Here is a 27,915-nt window from a genome sequence, read left to right as displayed (position 1 = left end):
GGGTCTCGATCAAGTTGCATTCATGAGAACTGCAGGCTAGGTCAACATGTACCTCGAGGCTGTCTGGATTCTGTTAAGCCAGGCTTTTTGACCAGATCCTCTTCTCCCTCTCTTACAAAACACTCAGCAGAAAAATAAAATAAAATCTCTCTCTTCTACAAAATTAAAATAATTAAAATAAATTCCTTTTATCTCTCTAATTAAGTACCATCCTGTATTTAGTCAGTTGACAGCACCAAAGAATGATTTTTCTGTATTCCACAATATCATCCTCCCTCCCTGGATCTATTCAAAGCCTCTTGTACATATTTAATCACTCCTAGCCAGGCCTGGCTAATGAAATGCAGGGCCTTGCCCTGACCTGACCTTGCTATTTCTATTTTGGCTCAGCACATCCTCTGCTAGTTGGTTAAAAAAAAAAAAGTTGTTTCTCTCCTCTCTTGGACTTAAAGGTCCTGTTACTGGCAGGGGGTATGGTCAAGGACACTGCTGAATACAGAATGAATGACTGAATGATTGTGAACACTGATTTGCAAAACTCCTGCAAGCCCGGAAAGGACCACAACAACTTAAGCACAAAGGTTTTTTTCCCCCTTTTTCTCTTTGGCTGGCAAGGACTGGTGGTCACTGTTCAACTACAGTGAATGGCTTATGGCTAGAAAATTCTGTAAGAAAAATGGACTGCTCAAATTGTTTGCAGCACTCTTTCATAAAGCACTGGTATTCATTCTATGGTTTTGGGCACTTATTGTAACTAGAGATGTTCTTGGTTTTCCCCTTCTGCCCTTTCTATTTGCCAATACTGCAATTTAAAATCTATTTTCCCTTTCTGAGAGCTCATAAAGAAGTGTGATCCCATTTATGACCACTTAGGAAACACTGGATATTGGGTTAGCCCTTTTGTCACATGATGTCGGTTGTAGGAATTCATCAACATGCCAATCAGAAGTCAGGAGTGTTTCCAGTGTACAACTGAACAACATTTACACGGTGATTCATGTGGTCTCTTTAAGCTGAGTTTGTTTTCAAATGGTTTATGATTTTGTTGGCCATGAGTTTTGGTGTTGTTTGACATACTGAGTTGCTGGACGAACCATAAACCACATGTGAAGTCAGAAAGGGCATGGGACATCTTTTTATTCTTTGCGTGTAAGCAGCGCCTTACATTGTGGGGCTCTGGATACTGAACAGGGGTCCCAGATGTTATTACCAAACAACCAACAACAGCACAAAGTTCTGTAGGTAGTCTGTCTGTCAGAAAAATCAGGCTCAGTATCTCAATTCTTCGTTGTTCCTCCAATTATATATCAATGGAGTCAAGCCAGAGAAAACAGTGGTAAATAAGACGAAGATGCCTTTAGCTAGCTATCCAAAAATAATGCCCTATGTCCCGTGGGGCACTGTCAGCTAAGGACCAGGGACATATATCACATTTCTAATGGCCAGAATCAGTTTAACAGGTCCTTATGAGCTCTTCTGCATGCACTGGAACTGAGATAAAGAGAGTTAGATCTCCATTTATAAGTCCAGTCTTTTGTCAGCTCAACTAAAACAAACAGGTTCAAGTTGTGACATCCTGTTGAATAGAAGCAAGTAGGACTTTAAGGCACTGCTTGAAAGAAGAAATGCTAAAATCATGTTTGCAGTCAGCAGAGTCAAATAATACAGCTGTGTCGCCTTCCCCCTAATGCTGTTTATCATGTTCTTTTGTAGTCTGGTTTTCTACACAGACAACACTTTTGCAATCACATTCTGTATCCCAGTCTATATAACCTTTTCAGCCATTGATTGCTTTCAGCCAAGTCTGAAAAAGGTAGGGGTCCTCAAACATCTGTGAGGTCACAGAAAATGAGTGAAAATAGATGACTGAGTAGAGAAGAGAGTTCCTGTAGATGTTATTAGACTGCCTGAAATCCAGAGAGAGGACTTCTCAGCATGCCAAGTGCAGCAGAATTTGTAGATGTAGTCAACCAACCACAAAGTACAGGTCTGTACAGACTTCTGACTTCCTTTAGTCGATGCCCTGTGGGGTTAGATGAGCACCAGAACTAATGCAGAAGTTGGCCTTCAGTTGGCCATCTGCTGGTGACCATAAGTTGTGAGATCAGCAGTAGTGAAACCTGACTATGGCCTTACGAGGCCCCAGTCAAACGTCTGCACTTGCTAGGCCTCACCCAGCAGGAGAGCTCCTTGGTGGCATGCACCAGGCAACAAACACTACTTAGGCCAACTCTAAGCAAGTACCAAACTGTCATTAAACCAAAGGCAAAGGCAACATTCAGCCACTTTTTTCCCCTCTGCCACCTTTCCAAGCAGATTTTTGACCTACCCTAGGACCCAGCCCCACTGCAGTTGTACAAAATGGAGTGAAACACACAACACATTGTAGAACAAGTACTCTCAGATTAACTGTGTCTTTTTTTTTTTTTTTCCTTTTTTGGTGTGTGTGTGTATTACACAGCCTGCTGTGGGCATTTTTGTAATGATTTTACGCTACAGACATCGAGATTTTTAAGAGCTGAATCTCTCTTTGTAGGCTGTTCCTGAAGTTTGGCACAGTTGGAGAATGCTACCTTGGGGTGCTCCTTCCCTGTGAGCTCTGACGGGATGTTGCAGTTAAGCCGCATCCACAGAGCTAAAACCACAGAATTTAAAAACAGCTGTGAAATCCAACTGTGTCTGATCTGCCTTGGTGTTTGGCCTGTCTCTGTGGGGCCAAATTTGTTTAACTCAAAGTAAAAATATGAGTTAGCACAATTCACTAGACGAGGCAAAAGCATTTTTGGAAGATTTTTTTCAACCCACTTGTAACAAACAAATTTGGGCCACTACCTACACATGCCAGAAAAAATGTTTATCTTGCTTAGCCAAAATTGAGCAAAATAGATTTTTTTGGCAGCATGGACAAAGCTTTAGGCCTGACTTTTTCAGGTCCCCTCCTAATTCCAGTTTTCCATTCCCCACCCTTCAGAGTTCCTCAGAAGATTCTCTATCCTTGATGGCCTTTCAGTTTGGGTACTGTCATTTTATTTTTTTCCCCTTATGTTCTTCACTTTCCTTTAGCCTTCTTTTGCATTTGCTTTCTTTCTATATGGTTTAATGGAAACATACTAAAAAACCTCATGTCTCTGACATTCCTACCCTTTGTTTTCCCAAGTACCCTCCCCTAGCCAAGGGTATACCTTGATACACCTCGATTAAACTTACAATGTATTAAAGGACTGGGAAACAGGAATCTTACCAGTGGCCTAAGACCATCATTCTAAAAAGCATAAGGAAAATTTTATTTATTTAAGTCTTACTAATGCATATATATCTAAAATATACACATATACATACAGATTGATAGATATATTTTAATATTCTTGCCACTTCCTTAAAAACTAGCACAGAAAAGATACCCAAAGAAAAACAGACTGAAGTGAGAGTTTTGAGCACGACAACTTCAGAAGGAGAGGAAAACAGACAGACTCAATAGTTTAACAAGGAACACTGGATTATACGTTTTCCAGATACACTGGGCTTCCTACTAATACTACAGACTTCATATATTGTCTGTATAATAGATGTCAAAATTCCTAGGTATTTAGCATGAATAGCACGATCAATTTATAAGACAGTTCAGACTCAAAAAAGTCAATAGGGAAACTTTCACCGTTCCATCTAGAACTTTCTGAAATTTTATTTGAGTCTTTTAAATACAGGAACTCAAAGTTATACTGAGTCTCACACCATTCACGGTAAGCACTGAATAGTTTCGTATGCATTCCCAAGGTTAATCAGACTAATTTATTAGTACTAAGTAATTTTCTGCGGAATACGTTTCCTAAAGATTGTCTCACCATCTCCAGAGATATTAAATCACAGTGGTAACCAGTTGTCTTGAGGATGACAAGAAGCTATTCTGCACAAGCAGTTGTTCAAGACAGACTCCCCAGTGAATTCTTATTCTAAGAGTTTGTATCTGCATGTTTTAGTAAGCGCCTCCAACTATTGCCTCAGATTTACTTTTCGGAATATATGAGCACTTGAAAACAGTTCATGATAAACATGTCAAGGGCCCATTTCATCATTTTTTAATTGAAAGCAGGTCACTAAAACAAATTTGTCCATGCTGGGAATGCAAAAGCATTTGGGAGGGATATGACAAGCCATTCAAGCAACACTGAATGTTCGAATTGTACTTAAAAGCTTTATACGCAATACTGACCAGAACAAAACCTCTGGTTAGGCAACCTCTCTGCATACTTCACAGTCACATCAGTATTGGCTCCCAAATACAAAATATATGCACATACTATGTTAGTAAGTGATCAACAACAACTACTGATATTCATCACAGGCTTACAAAATACTATGAAAAGCTACAGCATATCTAAAATGTTAATCACTTCTCCTCACTTCTCCTTGTCATATATGTTACAATGAGATCTGAGTTCTAGTGCGGTCAGAAATCACATGGTGTATTAAGGGCTTAAGAAGAATTCTGAAGATTTTAACTGTTTTGACCATGAACAGAAATGGGCAGAAAAAAAAAAAAAAAGTTGATGAGCCTGGGCCACAGAGGAATAGAACTTCCTAGTCAAGGAAAAAAAGAATGATTTAAGTGATAAATGCACTAAAGCAAATTCCTTACTTTTCTCATCCTACCAAGTAGATCACACCATTACCCTGTTTTGGGAATCCAATGAAAAATGACAATATTAGCTATTTTATTTAAGAAGAGAGTCTTTGCAGGGGTTCATGTAACGCCATTCATGTTGTTAATTTCTATATTAAAAGGCCAGAAATAATCTGTTGCATTAAAGAATGGAAAGAAATTATTTCTCTTCACACTAGTTTCTTCTTTCTGATATAGCCCAGATTTAAATGCACACTTATTAGGTGAGAACTCTGTTGTCCATTACCAATTCCTGAAAACTTCAATGTGTTTTCATTTCTTTATAGCCAATAGCATTTTTTTTTTCTATTGGGAAAAAAAAATGCAGTAAAAGCAAAAGCAATATCCAAGCCAATCCCCATCCTTCAGAAGACTCTACAGAGCACACAGATGACATCCTATACTGGGGTAATATATTTCATTAGACGATAAATGAAGAGAGATTTTGGATGGTATGTAGGGATGTAATATTAACATCAAATACATTCCAACTCCCTTATCTAATCTAATGCGCCATTTAGCAGCTGATACATCAGGTCAAGTCTTTGAATCAGTTTCGTGCCAGGGAGTAAATGATGCCTAATATTTAAATAACCATCCTTTTGACAAAGATGAACTTGATCAGTAATAAAGATTGTTTCCAATCAATGATCTTCAAAAGGTCTCTTCTGTTTCTTTCCAGATGACTACACAAAATATCACAGTACATAAAATATCTTGGCCTAATCTGCTGCCACTTGTTTCCTTCTTTGCCATTATTTCTTGAGCTTTATGAGGTACTTTTGTAACTGTTTGGGGCCTAGAAAAGGCATGCTCTCGCTTTCATATGGAAACTGTAAGCACTTGCATCGTTCCCCTGCCAGAACACACACACACGCACAAGCTGGCACATTCTTCTAATTACAAAAGTTAAAAAAAAAAATCACTGCTGTAATATTAATAGCAAATACATTCTGGTTCATGTCTGGTTACACTCAGGTGAACACTGATAAGTCATGTGTGAGGTTCTCATACACAGCTCTGCCACCACAACACCAATCCTAACATGCCTCAGCCTCTTTCTGACCTTGCCATACACCTCAGTCCTGAATGGACTCTTGCTGTTCCACTCCAGCATTAACATTTGCAGTAATCAGCTTCACAGAAAAAGCTTTAGCCTAAAGGAACAATATCCTCTCAAAAGTAATGATGAAGACTGCTGCCTCAAAATGGCACCGCTGTGTGGCCCTGTTTTAACTTTCCCCTCCTTGGCCTGGGACAGATTACCTGAGACGAACGGGTACAGCACAGCAGAGCTGTGCTCTGCAATCACATTCATCCTTCAGTGAAATTGGGCTGCATCGCTGTCAGAACCTCAGTTTCTGCACTCATAACTTGGGAGAGAAATGCTCAAAAGCAACAAACACACAGCAGTGGGAAAGCTATGCTGTATAACTCCTAATTTGTAAGTCAAATTGAATTATATCACTGGAATTGCAAGCACCAAAGGGCCCCCTAACTGGGGTTTGTTCTTGCTGCACCACATTCAGGTCCTTACAGAAAGCAGCTGCCATCCCACATGGCACTTCGGGCCAAAGTGAGGTGCCCGCCCAGAGGCAAGCAGCCACCCTCGAGCACGCGGCCTCTGCCCCGGCCCCAGCGGCGTGAGGCGAGCTAAAGGAAAAGCGGGCACTGCGCTCAGAGAGCCTGTCCTCTCCTCTGGCACAGGCAGAACTACTGTTCTTTTTAAAAATCCCCTGCTCTTAGTAAGGTTTGTTTTTCTAACTGGTTCCCAGAAACCTCTAGGGGGTTCCAAGCCCAGAAAAGTAATTACTGCATTACTTTGGCCACAGACACAATATCAACCTTGTTAGACTTGGCCTGTGGAGACAGCCAAACACCTGCTGCTGCAGCATTTATTTGATAAGCTTCATGGTTCGCTAACATAAACCTGATCCTGCTGACCTGCAGGAGGATGAAAAGGAGAGGGGGGGAAAGGGTGGAGCAGGTAGGCGATCTCACGGCCCGCCGGCCCAGCAGCTTTGCAGCCCTCTCTCCCAGCAAGCTCCCATTTCTCTTTGCTTTCTTGTTTCCTGGTGAGAGCTTCAGAGAATTGGTTTTCCCCCTGCAGTTATGCAAGCAGATGTGGAAGGGGCTAGGATTCCCATGCCTTATGACGGATTAACTGACAAGCACGGGATCAATACGGGAATTGTTCTAGGTCTGGCCGCATCTGTAGCCTTCCGAAGCAGACAGAATAGCTGCACACACTCTCGTTGGCATGGTGGTGTGCACTGAAAGGCTGGCTTAGTACCAAAGTCCATTAGTTAACAGCAAGGGGGGAAGGAAGGGCTGCAAATCAGTCAAGTCAACAGATAAAAGCCCGGGGAGAAAAGCAGATGTAGAAATAGAAACTTGATTTTTATTCCTCAAATGATGCACTTTTCTCGTCTAGGACAAAAAAAGAAAGAGGGGGTGGAAGGGAAATGAAACAAGGTTTTGTCCAAAACAGGACTGTCTCCTCCAATGGATACTGCCAAGGAAAGAAAAAAAAAAAAAGAAGAGCCAGGGGACTTGGGAGGAAGGAGAAAATAATCTTCCTAACTCTGGCGCTTGATATCAGGAAAGAAACACTTCTGACAGGCTAGCTTGGTCTCCTCTGCGCCTCACCTTTTCTCTAGGTAGAGGGAATCAAAGGTGGACTATGCAGAAAACCAGGAAAGTACTTGTCCACGTATCTGCTAGTTGTCACTCACAGGGAAAGGGTTTGATTTCAGGACAGTGAGTTTTCTAGTGCATCTCTGTCTGTGTATGTTGATAGTGTGTCTTGGAGATATACGTGATTCACCCACTTGGGAGACGGTAAGAAGCAGATGAATCACTCTGGATGACATCAGAGCCAGCCCAAACATTTATTCAAACTTGGCAAAATCTGAACACTAAACATCTGAACATGTGTGGAATTGTCTACACGATCATATTCCACCTTATTTCACCTCCTTCTGCTGGCTCAGAACTTCAGGAACTTTATCTCCTGATGGTGAAAAAAGCTGTGAAAATTTAAATAATATGCCACAAGACATTTTCTGTATAGATCCAACCCAAATCAAAGCAAAAATCTTGAAAGAAAACTTTTCTTGTAGACTCCCAAGCCCAGCTTTGCAGGTATGTGAAATTCAGCTATCACATGATAAACATCTGAAATTTTGGGCTAGTACCAATATTCTACTTTTGTATTCACCCTTCACTGTACAGGATCCACAGCATCAAAGCAAAATGCTAAGTACACTCAGAAAAACAGCACTTCTGGATTCTCAGAGCTCTAACACAGCCAACTGTCCTTCAATTTCTGCCTTTATTGATGGGCCTGTTTCTCTCCAAACAATATGATTTTTTAGAGGTAGTAATTAAGGACAAGAAACAAATAACCTGATAATATAAGGAAACTCTTGTGGAAGGTATTGCAAGAAGACAGAGAGTATAAGTGAATTTGAACCATGCTAAGAAGCCTATATTGTTTGGAAGCCTGTGGGTATGGAAGGCCCACAGGTGCTGCCCACCGTGAAAGTCTTGAGAGCAATGAATGATGTGTCCAACTCCTGGAAAATGCACCAGAGTAAGCCATCTTAGTTTTCTTAAAAATGGCTGATGACTGAAGCCAGTAACTTCATTCTTTATCCACCATTTTGCATGAGGATAACAGAAATAACCCAAAATGCATTGTTCACCCACCAGACAGTGGTGATAAAGAACAACTCATGGCCTATTCCCCAAGAGCTACGAGAGACCAGCAGCAAAACTCCTATGCTAAGGGCAACTTCACTGCTTGAAGCCTTCTATATAATAACACCATCTCACTTCAGAAAAAATTATGCAGCATACAAAGTATTGCAATGACTACAAAAGGTCCTCCTAATGGTAATTCTGAACAAAACAACACACACACACAAAAACAAAACAAAACAAAACCACCCATGTCATATTACAGAATGTCCCTCTGCAGTATTCTGCCTTTTATTCACAAACCTTTTTCCTAAAGTGTTGTACATTGTTTCCCCAAAGCATTGTACATGCAGAAGCTCCCTGAAGAACAGATGTTTCATGGTAAAAAAACTGGTATAGTAGCAGGAATAGTTTTAAATAAAGTCAAATAAGTTCGACGGCGGCTGGGGTGAAGTAGTGATGGTTACCACATGAGAATCAGCACCCAAGGAGCTTGACCTGGTAGATCAGCAGAGCGCTCTGAAACCACACGTAAGTTTGAAACACAGCAAGGCAAATGAGAAACAATGACAGCCGTGCAGCTCACTCAGAGCATCCCCAGGAGAACAGCCATATGCCGACAACAAACACTGCAGCCGAAAGGAACCAAAATTGTACAACAGATTCTTAAAATAAATCCTCCCAACAGGCCCTGCTTCCTGTTCTGTTAACAGCCACCCGACCAGAGGAATGGAGCTCACTCTGACTCACATAAAGGCAAATTTGCACAAGGGCACTGAGCTGCGTGTGAGACTGCACACGCTCTTGTGCAGCCAGCTAAAGACCACGAGAAGAACACGAAAGCAGGATGTCTCTCTCGACATTTTCTTGTAGGTGAAAACTGGAAGATCGTGACCTTTTTCCTCTCTACGGGTAAAATATCAGCAAAGGTGTTGCAGGCCCTTAATAGTGCAAGGGTAACTAGAACTTAGCCTAGTGCAGGTACTCAGAGGTAACACATCCCATCTGCTGGGTCACATCCCTGGGAACCTCCAGGATCAAGACCTTACTGCTGTCCCATTTTGTGTGATAGAGAAGGATCAAATTGGTTGAGAGTAGAATATCAAGGTAAAACTTTTTTCATGGAATATTGTACTGTCAAATATCTCTTCTTCAAAAGCATCTTTCTAGCTTTATGGTTGTGAAGACAACTTTAACATTGTGACCCCAGAGTAAGCAATATAGTAAGTTGTCTGACTTTGCAATCGCACTAAAACAGGTTTCTCAAAAATAACTTCCCCATCATAGCTTGATGCCTTGAAATGACTGTCTGAACCCATCCTTCTCCCCAGAGGTTTTTGTTTGAACAAACGTGGTTTCTTCAGCTTTGAATCAATGGAATAAAGAGACTGTGGCTTTTCAATATGGGCTGGGTTAAAACCTATTGAAACTAGTAGATCTCACACTACACTTCCTTTCAAGCTAAATAAGGCAACAGTTAAATACCTCTTTGTTTAACAATTGCTAAAAACAAAAGACTGCAAAAAAAGCACAGGCTGAGCAGGGTCTGGACCTCACAAGACAAAGGGAATCACGGGAACAGATGCCCCAAATGTGGAGATTAATGCAAAGAACACGGCAGCTCTGCTCTGGGAGGAGCAGAACTGATGAACCCCAACCAATTGCCTAGGAGAGTTGAGGTGAGGATGAGTATGGTATCCCTTTCAACATACGAAGATCCTAATGTGTCTGACTGTAAACCAATGTTAAATAGACCCTTTTTTACTACATTAAACTACTGTAGTTATTTCTTTGGTATTTTGTTAGCTGTCACTCAAAGCAAGTAGAACACTAAAAGCATCAAGTTGCATTTTTTTTTTTTTAAAGAATACCAATAACAGGTTTCTTCTTAAAGAAAACCATCCAAAATGGGTTTATTCTCTCAAATTACTGATAGGTAATCTTAACCCTTAAAATAAAACTCTGAACCCCATTAAGCAGATGGATAGGATTTCAGCTCATCCTTTAACCACACCTTATTACTGGCCAAGTTCTAGATGGCTAATTACTTCCAGTTGTTTCTGAATAGACCTTTAACTACCTCTGTTGGAGTCCTCAGTATCTAATGCTCTTTGGAGAGACAAGAGGAAGCAATCTGACTAAGCATTAGACAAATAAGACTTACTGACTATTAGAATAAAAGCAAAAGAACAAAACAAAGTAACTTAAAAGGACAGTAGGCCAGTTTGTTTATAAGTGTGTTTGAGGAAGGCCTAAGAGAAAGTGGAAGAACCTCACAGTATCCAAAAGGCTTTGGGTCATTTCTTTTCAGCCATATCATGCCTCAAGTTTTGGCAATAAAAAATACAGGCAGGAACTGCTAAGACGATTTCCAGTAGTTCACTTTCATATTAAATAGTTTCACAGCACTGGCACATCATTGATTTATCCTTGACTTATCCTTAAAAAACAGTCTAACTCCCCAAAGCTCTGTAGCATCTCTGCTTTGCTTACAGAGCACCTTAGTGGGTCCTGAGGGGAGGTACAGCATGTGGTCAGGAGGAGGAAGGACTACACGAGAATCCCGTGAGATAACCTAGGTCCTGCTCAACCTAGTCTCCAGATGAGCTGTTACTGATGTGAGAAATTATTTAAGTCAAGCAAACTGTAAAGTATTATGTGAGTATTTAAAACTTTGATTCTTAAAGCAGGAAAGCCAAGAAAATGCAAAATTTCACTTTGGAAAACTGTGCCCAGAGAAGGCAATCCAAGGCTTTCCAGATAACTGGGCAATACCTGGATTATCTACATATGTATGTATGGCCTTTAACAACGTAGAAATAGAGCATGCTACATATGTTGCTGAACATCTCAATCTCTGTAAATTAGAAAAGACGATTAAAAACAGGACATGAGAAAATCATTTGTCCACTATTACACAAAACTGGGTAACAATTAGCAGCTGAAGTCAGGTATCTTCTGACCACAGCCTTAAAACTGTATTTCCTCTGATATTACTCATTCGTAGGCCACATTTAAAAGAGCAGCGAACAACTGCTGCTGATGGTTGTGGTTCATTAGCCAGCCAGCAATAGATGTCCCACATACACTCATTTAGCGTAACACGTATTTGCACATGGGCTTGAAGTACTGTAAAACCATACACCCACAGATCCTGCCTCAGCTAACCCTCCCTCTCAAGGCCTGGTTCCACTCCCTCCTCCAGCCCACCATTAATCTCCCCATTGCCTTTTAGCTTTGCTTAGATTACAAGTTATCGTCACTATGTACATGCAAACTGTAACCAAAGACTGTCTGTGCCTAACAATCACTCAAGTCATTTCCAGCTAATGATTTACTGTTTGCTTCACTTCCCCACCCACCGTCTGGCTTTTTTAGGGCAAAGACATAATTTCTTGTATGTTGCTAGAGGACTACCCGCACACCAATGGGGCAAAGAATGCAATAAAAAAGATTTAATAGCAAAGGGGATGAATAGAACATTCTAGTATTTCCCCTTTAGCAGAAAACAGAGTTTCCACTACGGTGGCAAAGTCTCCTATGCCCAGAACAAGCCAAGTACCGCCTTCTGACAACGCCGGGGAAGTACTTGTGGCGAGACAGACCCATCTCTCTGCTGATCCGATTCTTCAATGAGACAATTCACTGTCTGTTTCTGGGGAGGAATGAATGGAGGAGTTAGATCAATTATCCGAGAGTCTTCGGGATACAATCTGACAGATGATGAAAGAACTCTAATATGTAATTGAAATACCCTGTACCAAAACATCCACATTAAACCTCTGTTGATTACACACAGGTCTGAGCTATCTCAGACCTTCAGAACAGGAATTGAGTTGTTTATCAGTGAAAGCCAAACTTCTAAAAAGCTGGCTGCCCACTACAGAGCCTTTTTGTTGGGTAAATTAGCTTCAGGAAAAGAATCAAAATGAATTAAAACCACATGGAGATCCTCTTCCTTTACCCCCCTTTTCCCCTTTCCTTTCGCTACATGAATCCCCTCACCAGGAGACAGAGGCCAGTTCAGTCTAATTTAGTCCAGTGTTTTTGTTTCCTAAAGTCTCAGTCTTGGGCTGAGTCCATTAATAGGCTGCAGCTGATTTTAATCTAGATGAACTCAAGACTTCTCTCTTCTTTGGTTTTAAAAAGATTACAAATTGTGTGTTATATAAATAGAGGGAAAAGGGAAAAAAAGAACCAGAACGAGTAAAAGATCTGCTCTCCATTAGCTGACCTGCTGAACAAGCCTGTGATTCAAATAAAGATGAGAAATGAGAGCTGTGGGGGGAAAAATACACAACTAAAAGCTCTAGTGATACTATGCCCAGACACACTGGTAAGAGGAGATGCAGTAATGTCTGATAGCTACCATTACCATCTCGACAGCGCAGGAGATACTAGTAATAAGGCTCCAAAAGTGGCAAACCAGATGCCTCTAAGACCGTTCTGATAATTTGCAGCATTCTTTCCCAGTTAAACGTAAAATCATGTTGATTAGCAATTGTGACCTCTTCGTATCTCTTTGGTATCCGGTGGAACAAGTTGGTCTTCTTACACAGGCTCCTTGTGGATATTTATCAGCATGGAAGACTGCCATGATACCCATGTGGACTGATTCAAGTGGGTGCTGAGCTTCAAGAGTTACCTCAGATCAGTGTTGAGGTACCTTGGGGGACAAGGCTATAGAAAAGGGGTATGGGTATGTTGTCCTCTAGACCAACCAGTTCTGGGCTCCTCAGGATAAGTAAAAGACAAAATGAAACCCATACCAAATGAAATGCAATACTGTTTTTCCTTTTGTCCAGAAAACACAGTCTAGAATAGCATTAACAAGTATGAAAAAGAGTAAACTAGTCTGCTACAAAAGGTAAATGGGACAACTATTTTTGGTATGGTGCATCAGCTCAGAAGGCTTCCCACCATTGTAAAGAATGACAGAAGAAAATCACTTCCTTCTAGTGTTGTTTCTTGTGACCACAGTTGTATGCAACTGTCAATAAAGCTGTCAGTACTGCTACACACAAGTATTAATATGGATATGGTCAAAACACTTTTCATATTATTGGTATCAAACCCCTCTGCGTAGACATCTTTGTTTCTTTTCTTCCTGTCACACAGAAGGAAAGGAGAGGTGGGTGCCATAAGTCTCCATCTCAGAACAGGCAGGGGTTTTTTTTTGCAAGTGCAGATCTCCCAGCACCATTTTTAAAATTAATTTCCTCGTGTGCTTTTTTTCTTAAATAACAGATTTAAATAGAGTGCTATGATACAATACTACTATGGATCTGAAAATTGAGAATGCCAATCGCCAATCTCAAAGTATTCTCATTTTAGGGGGAAGGGGTTGGGCTTTTTCTTTTTCTTTTTAATGCTAACTTGAATTCTCTGGCTACTTTATGTTACTCTGGCACTCTACACATAGTCACAGGACACTGTGTCACAGGACACTGTATTTCAAGCCTGGGTGAATTCATGATTTTAAAAACAATTATGGTAAGCTGCAAATTTGACTCTCATTTTCTTGATACTCAAACTCAGAGGCTGATACATGAGGAACAGCTCATACACAAGTGCTCTATTTAAAAACAGCCACTGAGGAGCGAAGTCAAGTGTGAAGGGACTACGACCAGCAAGGGAATAAAATGCAACTACTCACAGCACACTGCAGTCCCAGTTCTGCTAAAGAAGAGAATGGCAGCCACTTGGAAGAAGGAGAGTCCTTTACAGAGTTGTCTGTAAAAGACTTCTGTTACTCAACTCCAGCTGAGAAATAAAGGTAAAAACCTACTTTCAATACACGAGAAGAAGAAAAAAAAAAAAAAAAGAAAAAAAAAAAGGGTTTTAAAAACACATGAGCAAGATTTTTAGTGAGTTGTACTTACAAACAAAAGATCCCAAGAAACTGAAGTGTTTATGTCATTGTAATTTTAAAATCTCCAAATAGCATTTGATCCCTCAGAAAATCCATTTCAGAGCTCCAGAAATGTTTTTGCTCTGTGTGCAAATGCTGACATTTTGGGAATCAAATGCGTCTGTTTTAGACTCACCAAGAGAGTATATACCTACATAAAATAAAAATCTCTGCTTTGCCATACAAAGGAAATACAATAGACATAGTAAAAGTGCTAGTAATCAATAATAAACAGTAGATACACAGAGAAATGGATGGACAGACAGATGTAAGAGGAATTACACAATCCTAATCAGCTTTACCTGAATATAACCCCTTGTAATAAATCTCAATTGCAGTGATAAACGTGCCTGTATTAAACCCAGCAATTTTTCATTCTTTGCTAATGGAGCAAATGTAACTTGGAAGGGGTCTGCATGAAATCACTGGAGGTTTTATTTGTATAACTTTTCTGGAGTTTGACTGGGACTAGGACTAGACTTGACTGCATGTGGGTGGCTGTGGGGCGGGTGGACAGCTGGGTGAAAAACTATGACAAAAGGAATCTTGTCCCATTTCCTGCCTGCGCTTCATTCACTAATGAGTACTGCTCTGGGTCACTCTCAAGATTTCTTCATCTGTTGTTGTCTCGTCTGTAAAAGGGGCACCCCAGCAGTGGAGCTGTTGTCAGCTTGTCTTGAGAGTTTATTCGGCTGCCTCTCACCCCTGCAGCTGTGTGGGATTGTGAGTGCCTGGCTGTAAACAACGCCATATTTCGTGCTTCTTTTTGGATGACTTGAAGGCCAGGCTGAGGCCAGATGTGTTTGCTGGTGTAATCTGTTTCCCATTTCTCGTAATAAAAGCATATCTCAACAACTACTAATAAAGTGAAATCGGGATTTATCTGTTGTCTTCTTCAATGTGATTTGTGTTGGAAAGAGAATGTTAATAAAACACAGCGAAGTCTTCAGTCTCTCCCTTCTTCCTGAATACTGTAAATACTGTCATGGATCCCTACCAGTAAACAACCAGACAGGTCTATCTGATGCCACTGGACTCCTCCTACAGTAACCGATATGCCTCTTGCTAGCTTGTGGAAACAACACCATTTTCCTTCAAGAAACACTGTTTTGCAGTAACACTGCCTTATTTATTCTTGTTTCTTTTCCCAGATCTGTTCATTTGAAAAACTTTCCTCCTGGTAACAGGTTTAGCCTTTTTACTAGGATTCTTTCAAAAAAAGCTTCTCCCTGTCCATGGGCAGCGTTCAGCTGGGTCTCCCACTGCAAACTATTCTGTTAGCAAGTCCAGTCCCCAAATGAGAAACCCAATTCCAGGAGCCATGTGAAGTCTGTGTCTCCTTCCCTGGGTCCAGGGTAGCTTCCTGTGGGTTCCACTAAGCTTCTACCCAAGGTAAAGGAGTAAATCACCCCCCGATTTTGTTATGACAAAGAGATGCCTTTTGATTTGTACTGTATTTAGAAATAGCTTTCCCCTTCGGAGCAGATGAAGAGGTGAGGCATTTCAGAGAAATGCCCCAGAGTTTCATTCTACAGGAGGTTTTGCCCAGCCACCTAACCCTAGGAAGGAGAGGAAGCCCCTCACAGTGCAAGGCAGCTCTAACTGTAGATGCATCAAAACAGCACCTACTTTATTCAGGATAATTGTTCCCTGGCAGTACGCAGAAGTTCATCTATTGTCTTCAGTCACACTGCTGGATGTCAGCTCCTCAATCAGCCTTGCTAGCTCTGTTCAGCAAATGGACCACAAACACAAAAAACCAAAGCAGATACTATTCCTTCTGTGCCTCTTCAGTTTTATTTTAACACCCAAGTATAAAAACTGTAACTGCACACGTAGAACTCCATTACTGGCATAATTGAAGACAACAGTTTTAGCTGGCATGGAATACACGATTTATTCTGTTAAAACCACTCATGATTACATGTGAGAAGGAAAGAACTCTTCTTAGCTTTTAGAAAACAAATAATTTCTAGGGTTAGCAATTAGAAAAACAAAACCAAAACATTTGTACTTGTAACCTGAGCATACTTGCTGTGGGGCTTGACTAAGATGTGCTAAATGTAATCTTGGATTTTTTTCTTCAAAGAACCACCACGCTTTAAGATGCCAGTAATGAAAAAAAACTACGTCTGGGCAGTCTTCCTCCCACTGCTCCATCTGTGTTTCCAGCATTTTACTGTGCTTTCACATCTACTATGTGAAGGAAAGATCAATCTATTTCCAGAAGGCTACTTATGGGTGGTCTGAGTTCATTTTATTTCTTAACTTTATTTTCCAGGACATTCAGAGTTTTCTTTCCATTTTCTGTCTTGAACTTTGTGGTTTTACAGAGCCACAATACCAATAATTGTAATACCGAATATTTGTTTTATTTCCTCCTGTATCCAGCATGGTTTTACACACAAGTTGATCACCTCCAGAACTGTATTTGCCATACAAGAAGCATATCTGATTTGACCTTGGCCCTAATTCTTGTGCCTTTACCCACATTGTATGTGATTGACATACTTGAGACCCCTCAAAGAACATTCCTTACACCTACCATCTCCATAGATGCATGGAATTCTCTTTGCATTCTTACCACATGCTTCCACTCTGTCAAATCAGTATGTCCTCAGAACACTTACATTAAACAAAATAAGATGATTTTCTGTAAGTAACGTTCTTGCTCTGTCTACAGTAATGTTGGTAGATCCTTCACAAGACATATATTCTGTGCAGCCATTGTATCATAAAGTTCACAAGCAGTCTTCCAAAACTCATGTCTTACAGGTTGGAGAAAGCAAATTCCTTAGATTTTGGAATTATGGAAATAGACTCTGCCATAAATGTATGAAAGTGGCATTTTGTATATCACATACATCACGGCAGCCTGTGAATTAAGAAGTCAATCTGTGGGTGCACACTGAATATGAAGACAAAACTGGTAAATATGTGTGAGCTTCTTTCACTCTGGGCCCAGAAAGTTCATAGCATCAAATACAAGAAATGAACCCTTTATACCAGAATCAAAATACACACCTTTTTTTCTTCTTTTTTTTTTTTTTCCCAAACACCTCAACAACACGGCATTGCCTCTAATGGGGCGAAAATCTGCTTCTCCAATGTCCCTTGATACTTACAGAGATGGAACACGGACCAGACGAACCAAAGTAAGAGTACAGGCAGCCAAAGCTGATGGCACAGTCACTGCCTGAGTCATCTGAAGATCTGAAACAATGGCTCTAAGCAAAATAAACTTCCTCATTAATCTGACAGCATGTCAGCCTCATGGCTTGAAGGAGGGGGAGAGGGACGACAGGGATTCTGCCACTTCAGCAGACAACTCTATGGGTGGAGCAGGAGCAGAAAAGTACAGTAAGCGTGGCTTATTCGGTCTTGAGCAGATACATTCCTGATGCTTCAGCAACATGACTGAACTTTACGTTAAGGACACTCAGTGCCTGCCATACTCAATAAGGAAATGGCATCTCTTACTGTTCCTGATGGTGAGCAACGATGCAGAGGGGGAACAGAACAGCAGAGAAGCAGCAAAGCAGAGGAACCAGGGCTTAAAACCTCTGACTCACATGACCTAAATAAAATACTAGCACTGTCATACCTGATTTGGGGCTTTCATGCAAGGGAAACCTATTATTTAGATAAATAGAGTGTCCGCCCTTAACCTCCTGAACTATCAATTTTCCCCCGTCTAATACTGTAGAAAGGTTATGTTGCAGTGCCCTGTGCTTCCTCACATTTAAAGTTAGGGTAGCCAAGGGCAACAAAGACTCCTTCCTCTCTAGCCTGATAGCAGAGTTCTTCCTTCCTTTTGTTCACATGAAGAACAAACACTGAGCTGAACAATAACAGTGGATGCTTCATTATGATGCTCTCCTGGGCACACAGCCCTGGTTAGCATTATCTTACCACTTGGTTTTGTTTTGAAGGAAACCCTGAATGGTCCTTTCAATTGCTGGTGTTTCAAGATCAACATTACCTCTACTTCCTGTATTTTAAAGCCTCCTTATTTTACCAACAATATGCGGTACTATGAAAAAACTGACACAGAACCAATGAACTGAGAAAAACGCCAGTCTAGGGTGCAAGCAATAACAAAAGACAATTTAAACTAGCTTTCTCTGAACCAGTTAAGCTACTGATTCTGAGCATTAGGGGAAAACAAAACAAAACAACAAAAACCCAACACAAACCAAAAAAAACACAAACCAAAACCAAAGAAAAGCAAAACAACTTAATCCTTAGCAACTATTCAAGGAAGTGCATGTGAAGACCAGAGTTTAGACTTGGAATATACTTACTCAAAAATACCCAGGCATCTGAACACACTTCCTGAAATCAGCATTAGCACTAGACCCCTTCCAGTCCCATCTCCTACCTTATGAGCAAAAAATGCCTTTAGATCATTCAGCAAAATCCATATCCCCTGATCTGTAAACAGACAGCTGGCAAGCCCTGTTTACAACAGACTTATCATTTGTGCTTTCCTGCAGAATTTTATTCTTCTTGGACAAGTAATTGTTTTGGACAAGTTACTGAATTATCACTCACTCTTCATGCTATGGGAAGGACAGGTGAACAGATTTAATGACAACTATGCCATCTTCTCTGGACCATCAACCCAGGCATAGTCAAGACATAGATTTCATCTACCCTGATCCAGACAAAGGGAAAAGAAAGTGTCCTGGTTCACCATCCACTTCTCTTGCCTAATTCGGGACTAGGGAAAAGAATTCCAGGCAATCACCCACCACTCAGTTCCCATCCCTTTGGCCTCCTCCTACTTACAGAAAGCCCTCCTCTGAACACAGGAACATCTGGAACTGTCATGCAGCTCTCGACAGCGGAGCTAATACATGTATTTTAGAACAGCATTTTGTATGGAACTGTCTCCCATTCCTGCTGGCCACTTCCCAAGCCGTACCTGAAGTGCACATTTGCTTATATTAGGTATGAGTTGCAGTTTCTGTAATGACATGCTGCAGATACCTGTGGGAGTGGAAGGTTAATTTTCTGCACCCATACGGTAATTATTATCATTTACTTACAGACAGGTAAACCGAGGCATACAGTAACTAAGCTATTTACATGGATCACGCAGGAAATCACTCTTTGACCAAAAAATGGGTTTCTTCTTGCCTTTAGCTCAGTCTGTGAGACTGGTCCAAGGCCCTTCCAAACCTGGTCCAAAGCCCTACCCCAACCCAAAGCATTTACAGATGTCAGCTAACACTTAATGACTGAAAGGGTGAAGGCAGCGGTAATAACTACTTCCTTGACATATTCTGCCTTCATTCATATCTGATTTAGGCTTAGCAAGATGTGCCCGCTTCATTCTGTTACCTTACAGTGCGAACAAAATCATGCCCCCAGTAAGCAAAGCTATACTGAAAACAAGGCAGGAACAAAAGCGGGCAGACAGCTTCATCCTCAGCCTGCTCTCTTCTTCTGCAAAGACCTGTTTGCAGGGGAGACAGTCTTGAACTGAGTGCGAGGCAAGCTGGCCTTGATCAGTGCCACGCTGTCGGCCGCAGCCCTCAGGTGGGTCAGCTCATTTACCCCTCTGCAGATTGCATTTGTACTCCGGAGTTTCCTGTGCCCTTGAGTGCTGCAGGAACACGCGGTGTCCTTGCTGAGCCCAGACAGCTGGGGCCAGCTGGAGAGCCGCCCTTCTCTCCTCATGTTCAGACTTGACAGTGGAATTTAGTTCATTTTACACAGGAGAAATCTGGCCTTGCTCTGACTTCTGGCCACAGCTTAGGAGCCTCTCCTAGGGCACGGCAAATCTTCAAAATGCAAAGCAAACCGTGCCTGGGGTGGCCGTGAGTGCTCTCTGTGGTTATGGTGGGTGGAAGGCTCCAGGTCAGCATTGTGACCACCTGCTCCCCAGCGCAGTCTAATGCCCACCATAGAGAAAAATGGGGAGCACACCTGTTTCACGTGGAAAGGAAAGTATTCTGGATGAATGCAAGTCAGCTCTGTTAAATTCCAGCAGAGTCCCAGTCAGTGTTACTCAGCTGGAAGGACGGCAGTGATGAAGCAAGGCCACAGAGATGCAGGGGGAGAAAACTCAAAGGCAGAGAAGAAACAACATACCTTTGGGCTCTGATGTGCACAGCATGAGGCTGTGCCTCTGTATTAAATATGAATGTGGCTGGGATCACACTACAGGACTACCAGAGTTATACTTCGACCACCCTAATTTAGCGTTTTTGGCTTTTGCTATCATATTAGAATACATTGGCTTGATTTTCAAAGGTAACAAGCACCTACAGCTCCCACTGACTTTAGTGGCAGCTGCAGATCTAAAAATCAATTTAAGATAGTTTGCATATTTAGAAGTAGTGAAGGAAAATAAAAGGCCTATTGTGTGGATACAAATAGTTTAAACACTGCTGATGGGTGGTATAAGAGTCCCTTCCCTTTTCAAATGAATTTCACTTCATGTTTTGTTTGGTTTTCCTGTTGATGCATCCTGCACCCTCCAGTGCTAAGCTGGTGGGATCCCACATACTTTTCCTGGCATGTGGAGTTTAAAATAAGAGACCTCAGCAATCGGATATCCTCAGCATTTCCAGCTATTGAACACAATCAGGAGTACTGTGATCCAATTTCAGAGCAGAAAAGAAAAGACATATAGGAATATTCTCCCTGTGTTGGTGCGGGCCAGACAAAAGAAAATGAAGCAAACAGGATGTTCTGCTCTTCGGTGAACCCCAGCAAATGACCCCAGCAGATAGGATACAAGCTACAAACAAGCAGCTATAATATATGTGCCTGCCTGACTGATAGCTTATTCTGGGTAATTCACTCACAGCACAAATATGGAAAAAAAAGGTAAAAGGGAGGGTATTGCTCATTAAAACTGACTTAGTTTTAACTGTGCAGTTCCAAGCTGACATGCCTTCCATCAAATGTATGCAGCCTGAAGGAAGAATATGATGTTTTTTTTTCCTATATGTTACTAAGCAAAAGTGTCTCATCCCAAAATACACTCAGAACATCTACAGGAGAGCAATGCATGGCATTCAGGACTCAGGACATCAGCCTTCTAAGACATAAGCCTATTCTAAGCTTACTCACTCAGTAGAGAACATCCCAGCTAAGGTTTCCAGAGGAGAACACAGCACTCTTGAGAAGTCACTCTATCAGACTGCTTGATAGCACTCCAATAGTCATGCAACATATCCTAGAAATGTCACTCTCCACACCTCTGCTGCTGCTCCTGGGGAGCACACCTTCATAGGGCTTTGGGCTAATATTGGCCATTGTTTCTGTAATGGAAAAGCTAGGAAATCTAAATGAAAATCAGATTCAGTGGAAAAAAGCAAAATTTTTCAGCAATAACATCTCCTGAAAAACTGCTAATTTCTAGCATATTCTACCTGCACTGCCTCTTTACCCACGCAGCCGTGTGTGCAGTGCCTGGCCTCAGCTGTACCTCGGGCAGACCCTCTAGGGTTATTCAGGTGGCAAACCAGGGCTGACACACCATGCTCTGACAAACCATTGTCTCATCTCTGTCACCCTTAGTTAACTCAATCCAGTCTTGAAATTTAATCTCCTAAATTTTTCAGGGGTCTTCACAAAACCGAATGACAAAGGGCCAGATTTTGGTTTCATTACAGCATAAACAATGAGGAGAAATGCCATAACAATCACTAACACTGTAACTAGTATTACACTCAGATCTACTGTAAACTAAATTAATCGCTCAATAAATTCTGCAGGTAAATAGTGGTTTATAGCTTATCATAGTACTGTCTCTTGCATGTATTTGTTACTAATGTTCAGTCTGTTTTAATAGGATGTGTCTCCTGTAGTTTATTTTTTGGCTTTCTACTAGATATCCAGAATGCTTATGGCCCGTGCTTGATTAGTATATGGAAATTTGCTTTTTACAAACTGCAACATTTACATGGATAGTTACAAAATCGCAGGTAATACATTACCTTGTATACTTATCCTGCATGAACACTGAAATGTAGCGAAAAGGGGGTACAAATATACAGTTGACAAATATTTGTTTAAAAGTTCAAGTGAATATTATGGAAAAAACTTTATAATACCATCCAACATTATTAATTTTAGGGAATGACTGTAAATAGAAAAACATTCTGAAGTAAAAACCTGTTTGTTGGGAGGGTTTATCACCTGTCTGTCTGCATGAAAGTGCTATATATTCCTGTTCCATCTTATCAGGAGAGATTTAAGCCTACGTGATAAGATCATTTAAATTTGTGGTTAGTCCATTTTAAAGACAGGGCAAGTCTACGCATCAGATACAGAGATATCTGAGGTTGTTCTAGCTGTGTTAATCCTGGAAACACAGAGAAAGTTTAAAGAAAAACAGCGCTGGGGCCAAAGCAGCAGGAACCTTGTTTGCAAGTGCTATCCCTGTGCTAATAAGCCCCCCCTTGGGCAAAGTTTTCTAGTTTCTGTGAAGTGCTATTCAAATGTGCCTATCTACAGAGCATTGCGCTGTGGAGACGTACAGGTTTAGACTGGAGCAAACCGCCGGATCTCTGCACCGCTCTCCCCTCCCCAGCACAGAGAACAACACAGCTTCCAGCAGTTCCCTTTGGCAGCTAAGTTGTACGCTCAGAAATCTTAACATGCAGGATACATCGAGTCCTACAGCTAAAGAAATGGTACATATACTACAAAGGCTACGTCATCGGGGTCATTGTCCTCTATTGCTAACTATCGTTCTACGAGATAAAGTGAGGTAGCGATGGCTTCACCAAACGTGCTGATGAAATGCCAGAACAGACGAACTCTGAGAACAGCAAAAGAAATGTAGTCGTGCCTATGTGAGAGAGGGATCCGTCACAGTATGACTTAACTGCTTCTTGCCTTCGTGAGATGCACTCAAAAGCATATAACTTTATGCTGGCTGAAAAACATGTTTTTGGACATTTTCTTGGCTTCCTACTCATGAATGTGTTTGCTTAAGAACATTAAGTCCGCTATAAGTACATTTGTCCTTATTCTACAAATCCGTAGCCTGAAAGATGTAACATCTTCTATGTTAAAATCAGGCAATCAATAGCAGAGTCTTGGACTTCTATGAGAAAATTCAGTTCCCAGCACAATATAATGTCACAAATCACCGATACTACCTCTAATCAACACGCACCTTCACTCCTTATGCTAAAAGCCTTTTGGAAAAAAGGCCATTTGCTTTAGCACTGTGCTGAAAACACAGGGGAGCAACCCACTTTGATCAGGAATTCATTACTGTGAGACTAGTAAGGACAAGATTTCTCTGAAGTGAGACCATTTTGTCCCAGAAGGCCTGTGGTATATGACAGTCTTGAACAGAGACTGAATCTTTGCAAGTACACTCATATTCTTCAGCTCATTTGTTTAACAACACTGGCTCAGAAGAAATAGGTTTTGATTCACACTTGCATGAATGAGACCAGATTTGGCACACTGTTTGCACTGAGTTTTTTCATATTACGTTCAGTGAAACTTCAGAAAAATTAAATGCTGGCACTTTGGTTACAATCTAGCAAATCATTTAGGGATATGCTTGGCATTCACTGCAGGAAAGCTGTACCATTATCTTCAGTGCCTTTACGCATGCATTCAGAAATAAGCAGGTACTTCAATACTGTGTACTACATTGGATTTATCCAGTATAACATCCTCCTGCAAGTTACAGTCACAGCAACAAGTTTGGCCAGAAACTTTACCGATCTCTTGTCTATCTACTATGCAGCTAGAAAGAGCATGCTCACAGAGGAAAACATTTAACTTTAATGAAATGATGGGGTTTGTTTTGTTTCTATTGGATCTAAACCTAAGATACCTCTAGTCTTCCTTCACAATTAAAAAAAATTCTCTCCACCTCTCTTCATTACCATTTTCAGTTGTCTTTATATCTGTGCCAGCCACAGAGTTGGGCTACTCCATCGAGGCTCTGCCAATGCAGCTGCAAAGCAACCGAACGATTCCCACAAAGCCACCTAGTAAGGATGCACTCATCCAAGTCAACAGCATTCCTGGGTCAGGTTTAGTAATCCTTTCCACCCAAATGCCAAGAACTATCTGGAAATTTTCGTTTATGTCAGCTATATCAACAGGGAGATTTTGCTGGCAAAGGAATGATGGAGGTCTTATTTTTTTCACATTCCTTATTGTCAAGATGGACCTAGCCTACAAACTGATCATGCTTTTTTGCTCTCATTATTATAAACCTGTTACAAGTAGCATGAGTCTTTCAGTGCCCTGTGGGGAATACATCAAAAACTGTTCTACCCCATAGAGATCCTAACAATGATCAGTTCATCTTTATCCCTCCAATAGGGCCGGAAATCACCAGTGGCACTGCAAATCTGTTACCATCTCAATAGCAAAGCACAGCTTTATTCCCATTAATCTGTCTTCCACCCATTCACACATCAAGTACAACCCTGCTTCATTTTACAGATTATATCCATGTTGCTCCAGACAAAGGTCACTTTATAGTTACAGTTCTTCAATTGAATGAAAGCTTTTGATGCAGTAAATCATTGTCTCTCACTGTTCAAACTCACACAATACAATACAAATAATGCTGCCCTTTCTTTCAGAATTCCCTTTCTACCTCACTACTCATTACCAAAGCATTTCTTTACAAAATAAAATGAGGCACTTTTCACTTGCTTCAGCCACATAAATTAGTTATAGCACTTTGGAGACCGTTTGCCATGCTGCACTACAAACCCAAACTTTGTGCTATTTTGAGACCAAAATTAGCTTCTTTCACAACATCAGTGTCAAATGAAATACAATGTAACAAGGTTTCCCAAGATTTGGCTGTTCCTAGAACTCTTCCCCTAAGAAACTTTCCTCCCAGTACCACCTACCAGAAGTCACCTGCCTCAGTAAGACATCACAGGCAAGGTTGTGTTGTGTGCACGCAGACACGTGTCTGGTGGAAAAGAGGGCAGGAAGGAGAAAGGGCTGATTAATTAACTAACTAATCAACCAGTCCTGCTGGGACAGAAATCAAATCAAATCTTCAATTTGGCAGCATAAATTATTCCCTCCTTTCTTGAGGTAGTGAGTGGAAACAGCACGAGACACAGAAGTTTTCAGGTTAAGTTTGCAGACAGTTATAAATTTCTTTCAAATGGAAGAACAGAAACATGAAAGGATAAATCTTGACGTCATGTACACTCATGAAAAACTGCAACAATTTGAGGGCTCCATTATTTAGCACTGAAGGTCATAACAAGAACTGAAACCAAAACCTGAGGGCAGACAAATTCTAATCTGAAATACAGAACAAGCATTTAGCAGCAAGATAGCTAAAACTGGAGAACACTGTCAAGGCAAAGTAGGAGCTCACATTTCTTGATGCCTTCAAATAAAAGCAAATGCCTTCCTAGAAGAAATGCTTTAGTGTATCATAAGTTATCAGGTATCTGAAGGAAGCATGTAGGAAATATGGGGGGTCAGTTTGGGTGACCTCCTGATTCCACTTGTCCTTAAACCCTATGAAGCTGAAAATAAACCATTACTCAAAAGCAAGTCCTAGCTCACTAATATTATTTGCCTTATGTTTCCAGAGCTTGAGTTCTTTCAGTCACGAGCAATGTTAATCACGTGGTAAAAGCTCTCCCTGAAAAGTCCCAGTAGGCTCTCCAGTTGGCAAGCACATTCCGTTGTCTTTTGCAGCACCACCCTCTTAGTACCAGAGGGTATTTACTTAGGTGAGATGGAAGGAGACTTATTTCACAGACGGCTGAGCTGCCAGTTGCTAGTAGGTAGGTTCTGTTGCTGTCTTGTATTTATTCCCCAGCATCAGAAGATCACCCACAGAATACAACTTAGAACTGACGTCAGCTTATTTATCCTGTCTTCCTTCTGGATATGCATGTACACGTGTAAGTCACATCTGCCAGTCCAGCTGCCCTAACCCAGTAGCTGCTACATTCAGCTTCTCTGAAACTACAGCCGGGCAAGATCAGCCCATAATCTGCTCTGACTGATATACTAATATCAGCTAATCATTTCCAACCCAAAACAGAATTCACATCACCGGCAATGACAAAAATCATCCTATGACTTGCAGCCCTAAACAAATAGATCAAAACCTTTTTTGTTGTTCTTTTTTGTTGTTGTTGTTGTTATTTTTTTTCTTAACAGAATCATGTCATTCACTTTAACTAGGATATCGCATTAGGGAGCAATATCCAAGCAACAAGTACTTAAACAGAATACACATGCAGGCAGTAAAGCTTTTAATATTTTGCAGTGTTTAGGTCCAGGTATCTGCCTCTCTAAGCGGAGAAGCTTTACAAAACAGAGATCTGTCAGACTGGATTTTCCAATCATAATTCAGGTTCGCTACAGAGTCACGCTGTGGCGTGGCAGCACATGACATTGCATTGCAATGTAAAGGCAACTGAGGGTATTTTTGGGTTTGCATTCCTCCACTGCACAGACCGTACTGCAGCAATGAAAGGAGACCAAAGGCTGACTTTCCTTGCTAAATCTCTGACCAGCCACTCTTTTCCAATTATCAAGTTTCATTTCTCCAGTCTGAAAGCAGAAATAAAAGGAGTGAATAACTGGATTCTTTTAATCCCTGAACACATGAAATTTTTAAAAGCAAAGTTTTCTCCGTGGCACCCTTGGGCAACCTGGAGCTCTCTTCTGACAATACCAGAGAAGTAGGTCTTCCTTCACTAGGATCTCCTCTGAACGCTTCTGTGCTTGCACTGGGGCCATGAGATGCAAAGACACCAGGGAAACAGAGCAGCGATTTACACTGACAAAGAGGATTTTGATACACTCCTCCAAATGGGGCAGCATTACCATCTTAATAGCCTTTTGCTCTCAGCCCTCTTCCTGAGGACGCTGGAGATTTTTGCGAATGGAGAACAGTTCCGCTTCCCATTTTAGCTGCAACAATAGCAAAGGGCTCCTTAAACTGCATCAAATAGCAGCCTGTGAAATCCCTAACTAGCCGCACTGCCTCTCCTGCCGTTTTATTATCCTCTGGCCCACAGAACAAAAGGGGGGAGCTCCTCCTCATTTTTAGCCTATTCCACACATCCTAATCCCTCAGAGGTGGCAATGGAAATTGCTTGTGGAACTGTTAAATCACACTTTCACTTTGTCTTTCATTCCCTATTCACCCTCACTAATCAAGGAGCTTCCAGCCACATTTTCCGATATCAATTTTGTTTATGGCCTATTGGTTAATGGTCCCGGGATGGGACCCCCTGAGTAAGAAGAAAGAATCCTGGGCATTTCAGACAGCTGCCGCTTCCCACCAGTTCCCACACCCATCCACTTGTTCTCATCAGACGCCCTGAATGTGCTCACCTCCTGACACCAACTGAATTAAACAACAAAGACTGAATGGGAAAGCTGCCTTTGCAATCCTGCTGCGGGACAGATTCCACTTGTTCGCACTCTACGACATCCTTCAAACCGCAACACAGGGGCAACTACCCCGCCAGCTAACCCGCGGCCAGTCGCCCTAGGGACATCTTACCTCGCATGCAGCTTCCCTTTGGAACGTATAAGCTTCAACTCTTACAAAAACTCTAGCCTCTCTTGCACAAGGCCACCCACCACCACTCTGCTAATCACTCTGTCTTGTTAGGTAGCAATTCCTGTCAACATCTTACCTGAA

General features: G+C 41.3%; 1 protein-coding gene across 13 annotated transcripts in view; it reads right to left on the bottom strand.

The window, feature by feature from the left end:
- RAD51B (RAD51 paralog B) overlaps positions 1 to 27,915 on the bottom strand; it is a 422,492-nt gene that overhangs the window by 136,769 nt on the left and 257,808 nt on the right. For 2 of the 13 annotated variants that reach the window (XR_010832047.1, XR_010832050.1), the window contains one exon: positions 11,925 to 12,017. The exons of 7 other annotated variants lie outside the window; for them this stretch is intronic. Coding sequence is in view for 1 of the 6 variants with exons in the window: in XM_066998575.1 (XP_066854676.1) it covers positions 11,992 to 12,017 (26 nt within the window). In the remaining 5 variants the exon portion in view is untranslated. Of the gene's footprint in view, positions 1 to 11,924; positions 12,018 to 14,018; positions 14,126 to 27,915 lie in introns of those variants that run through there. 4 more of the 13 variants (XR_007163702.2, XR_007163703.2, XR_010832048.1 and 1 more) reach the window with 4 other exon arrangements.

Source organism: Anser cygnoides, chromosome 5, assembly GCF_040182565.1.
Source record: "Anser cygnoides isolate HZ-2024a breed goose chromosome 5, Taihu_goose_T2T_genome, whole genome shotgun sequence".
NCBI lineage: Eukaryota > Metazoa > Chordata > Aves > Anseriformes > Anatidae > Anser > Anser cygnoides.
Note: the sequence above shows the minus strand (reverse complement) of the source record. Positions and strands in the feature narration are given on the sequence as shown.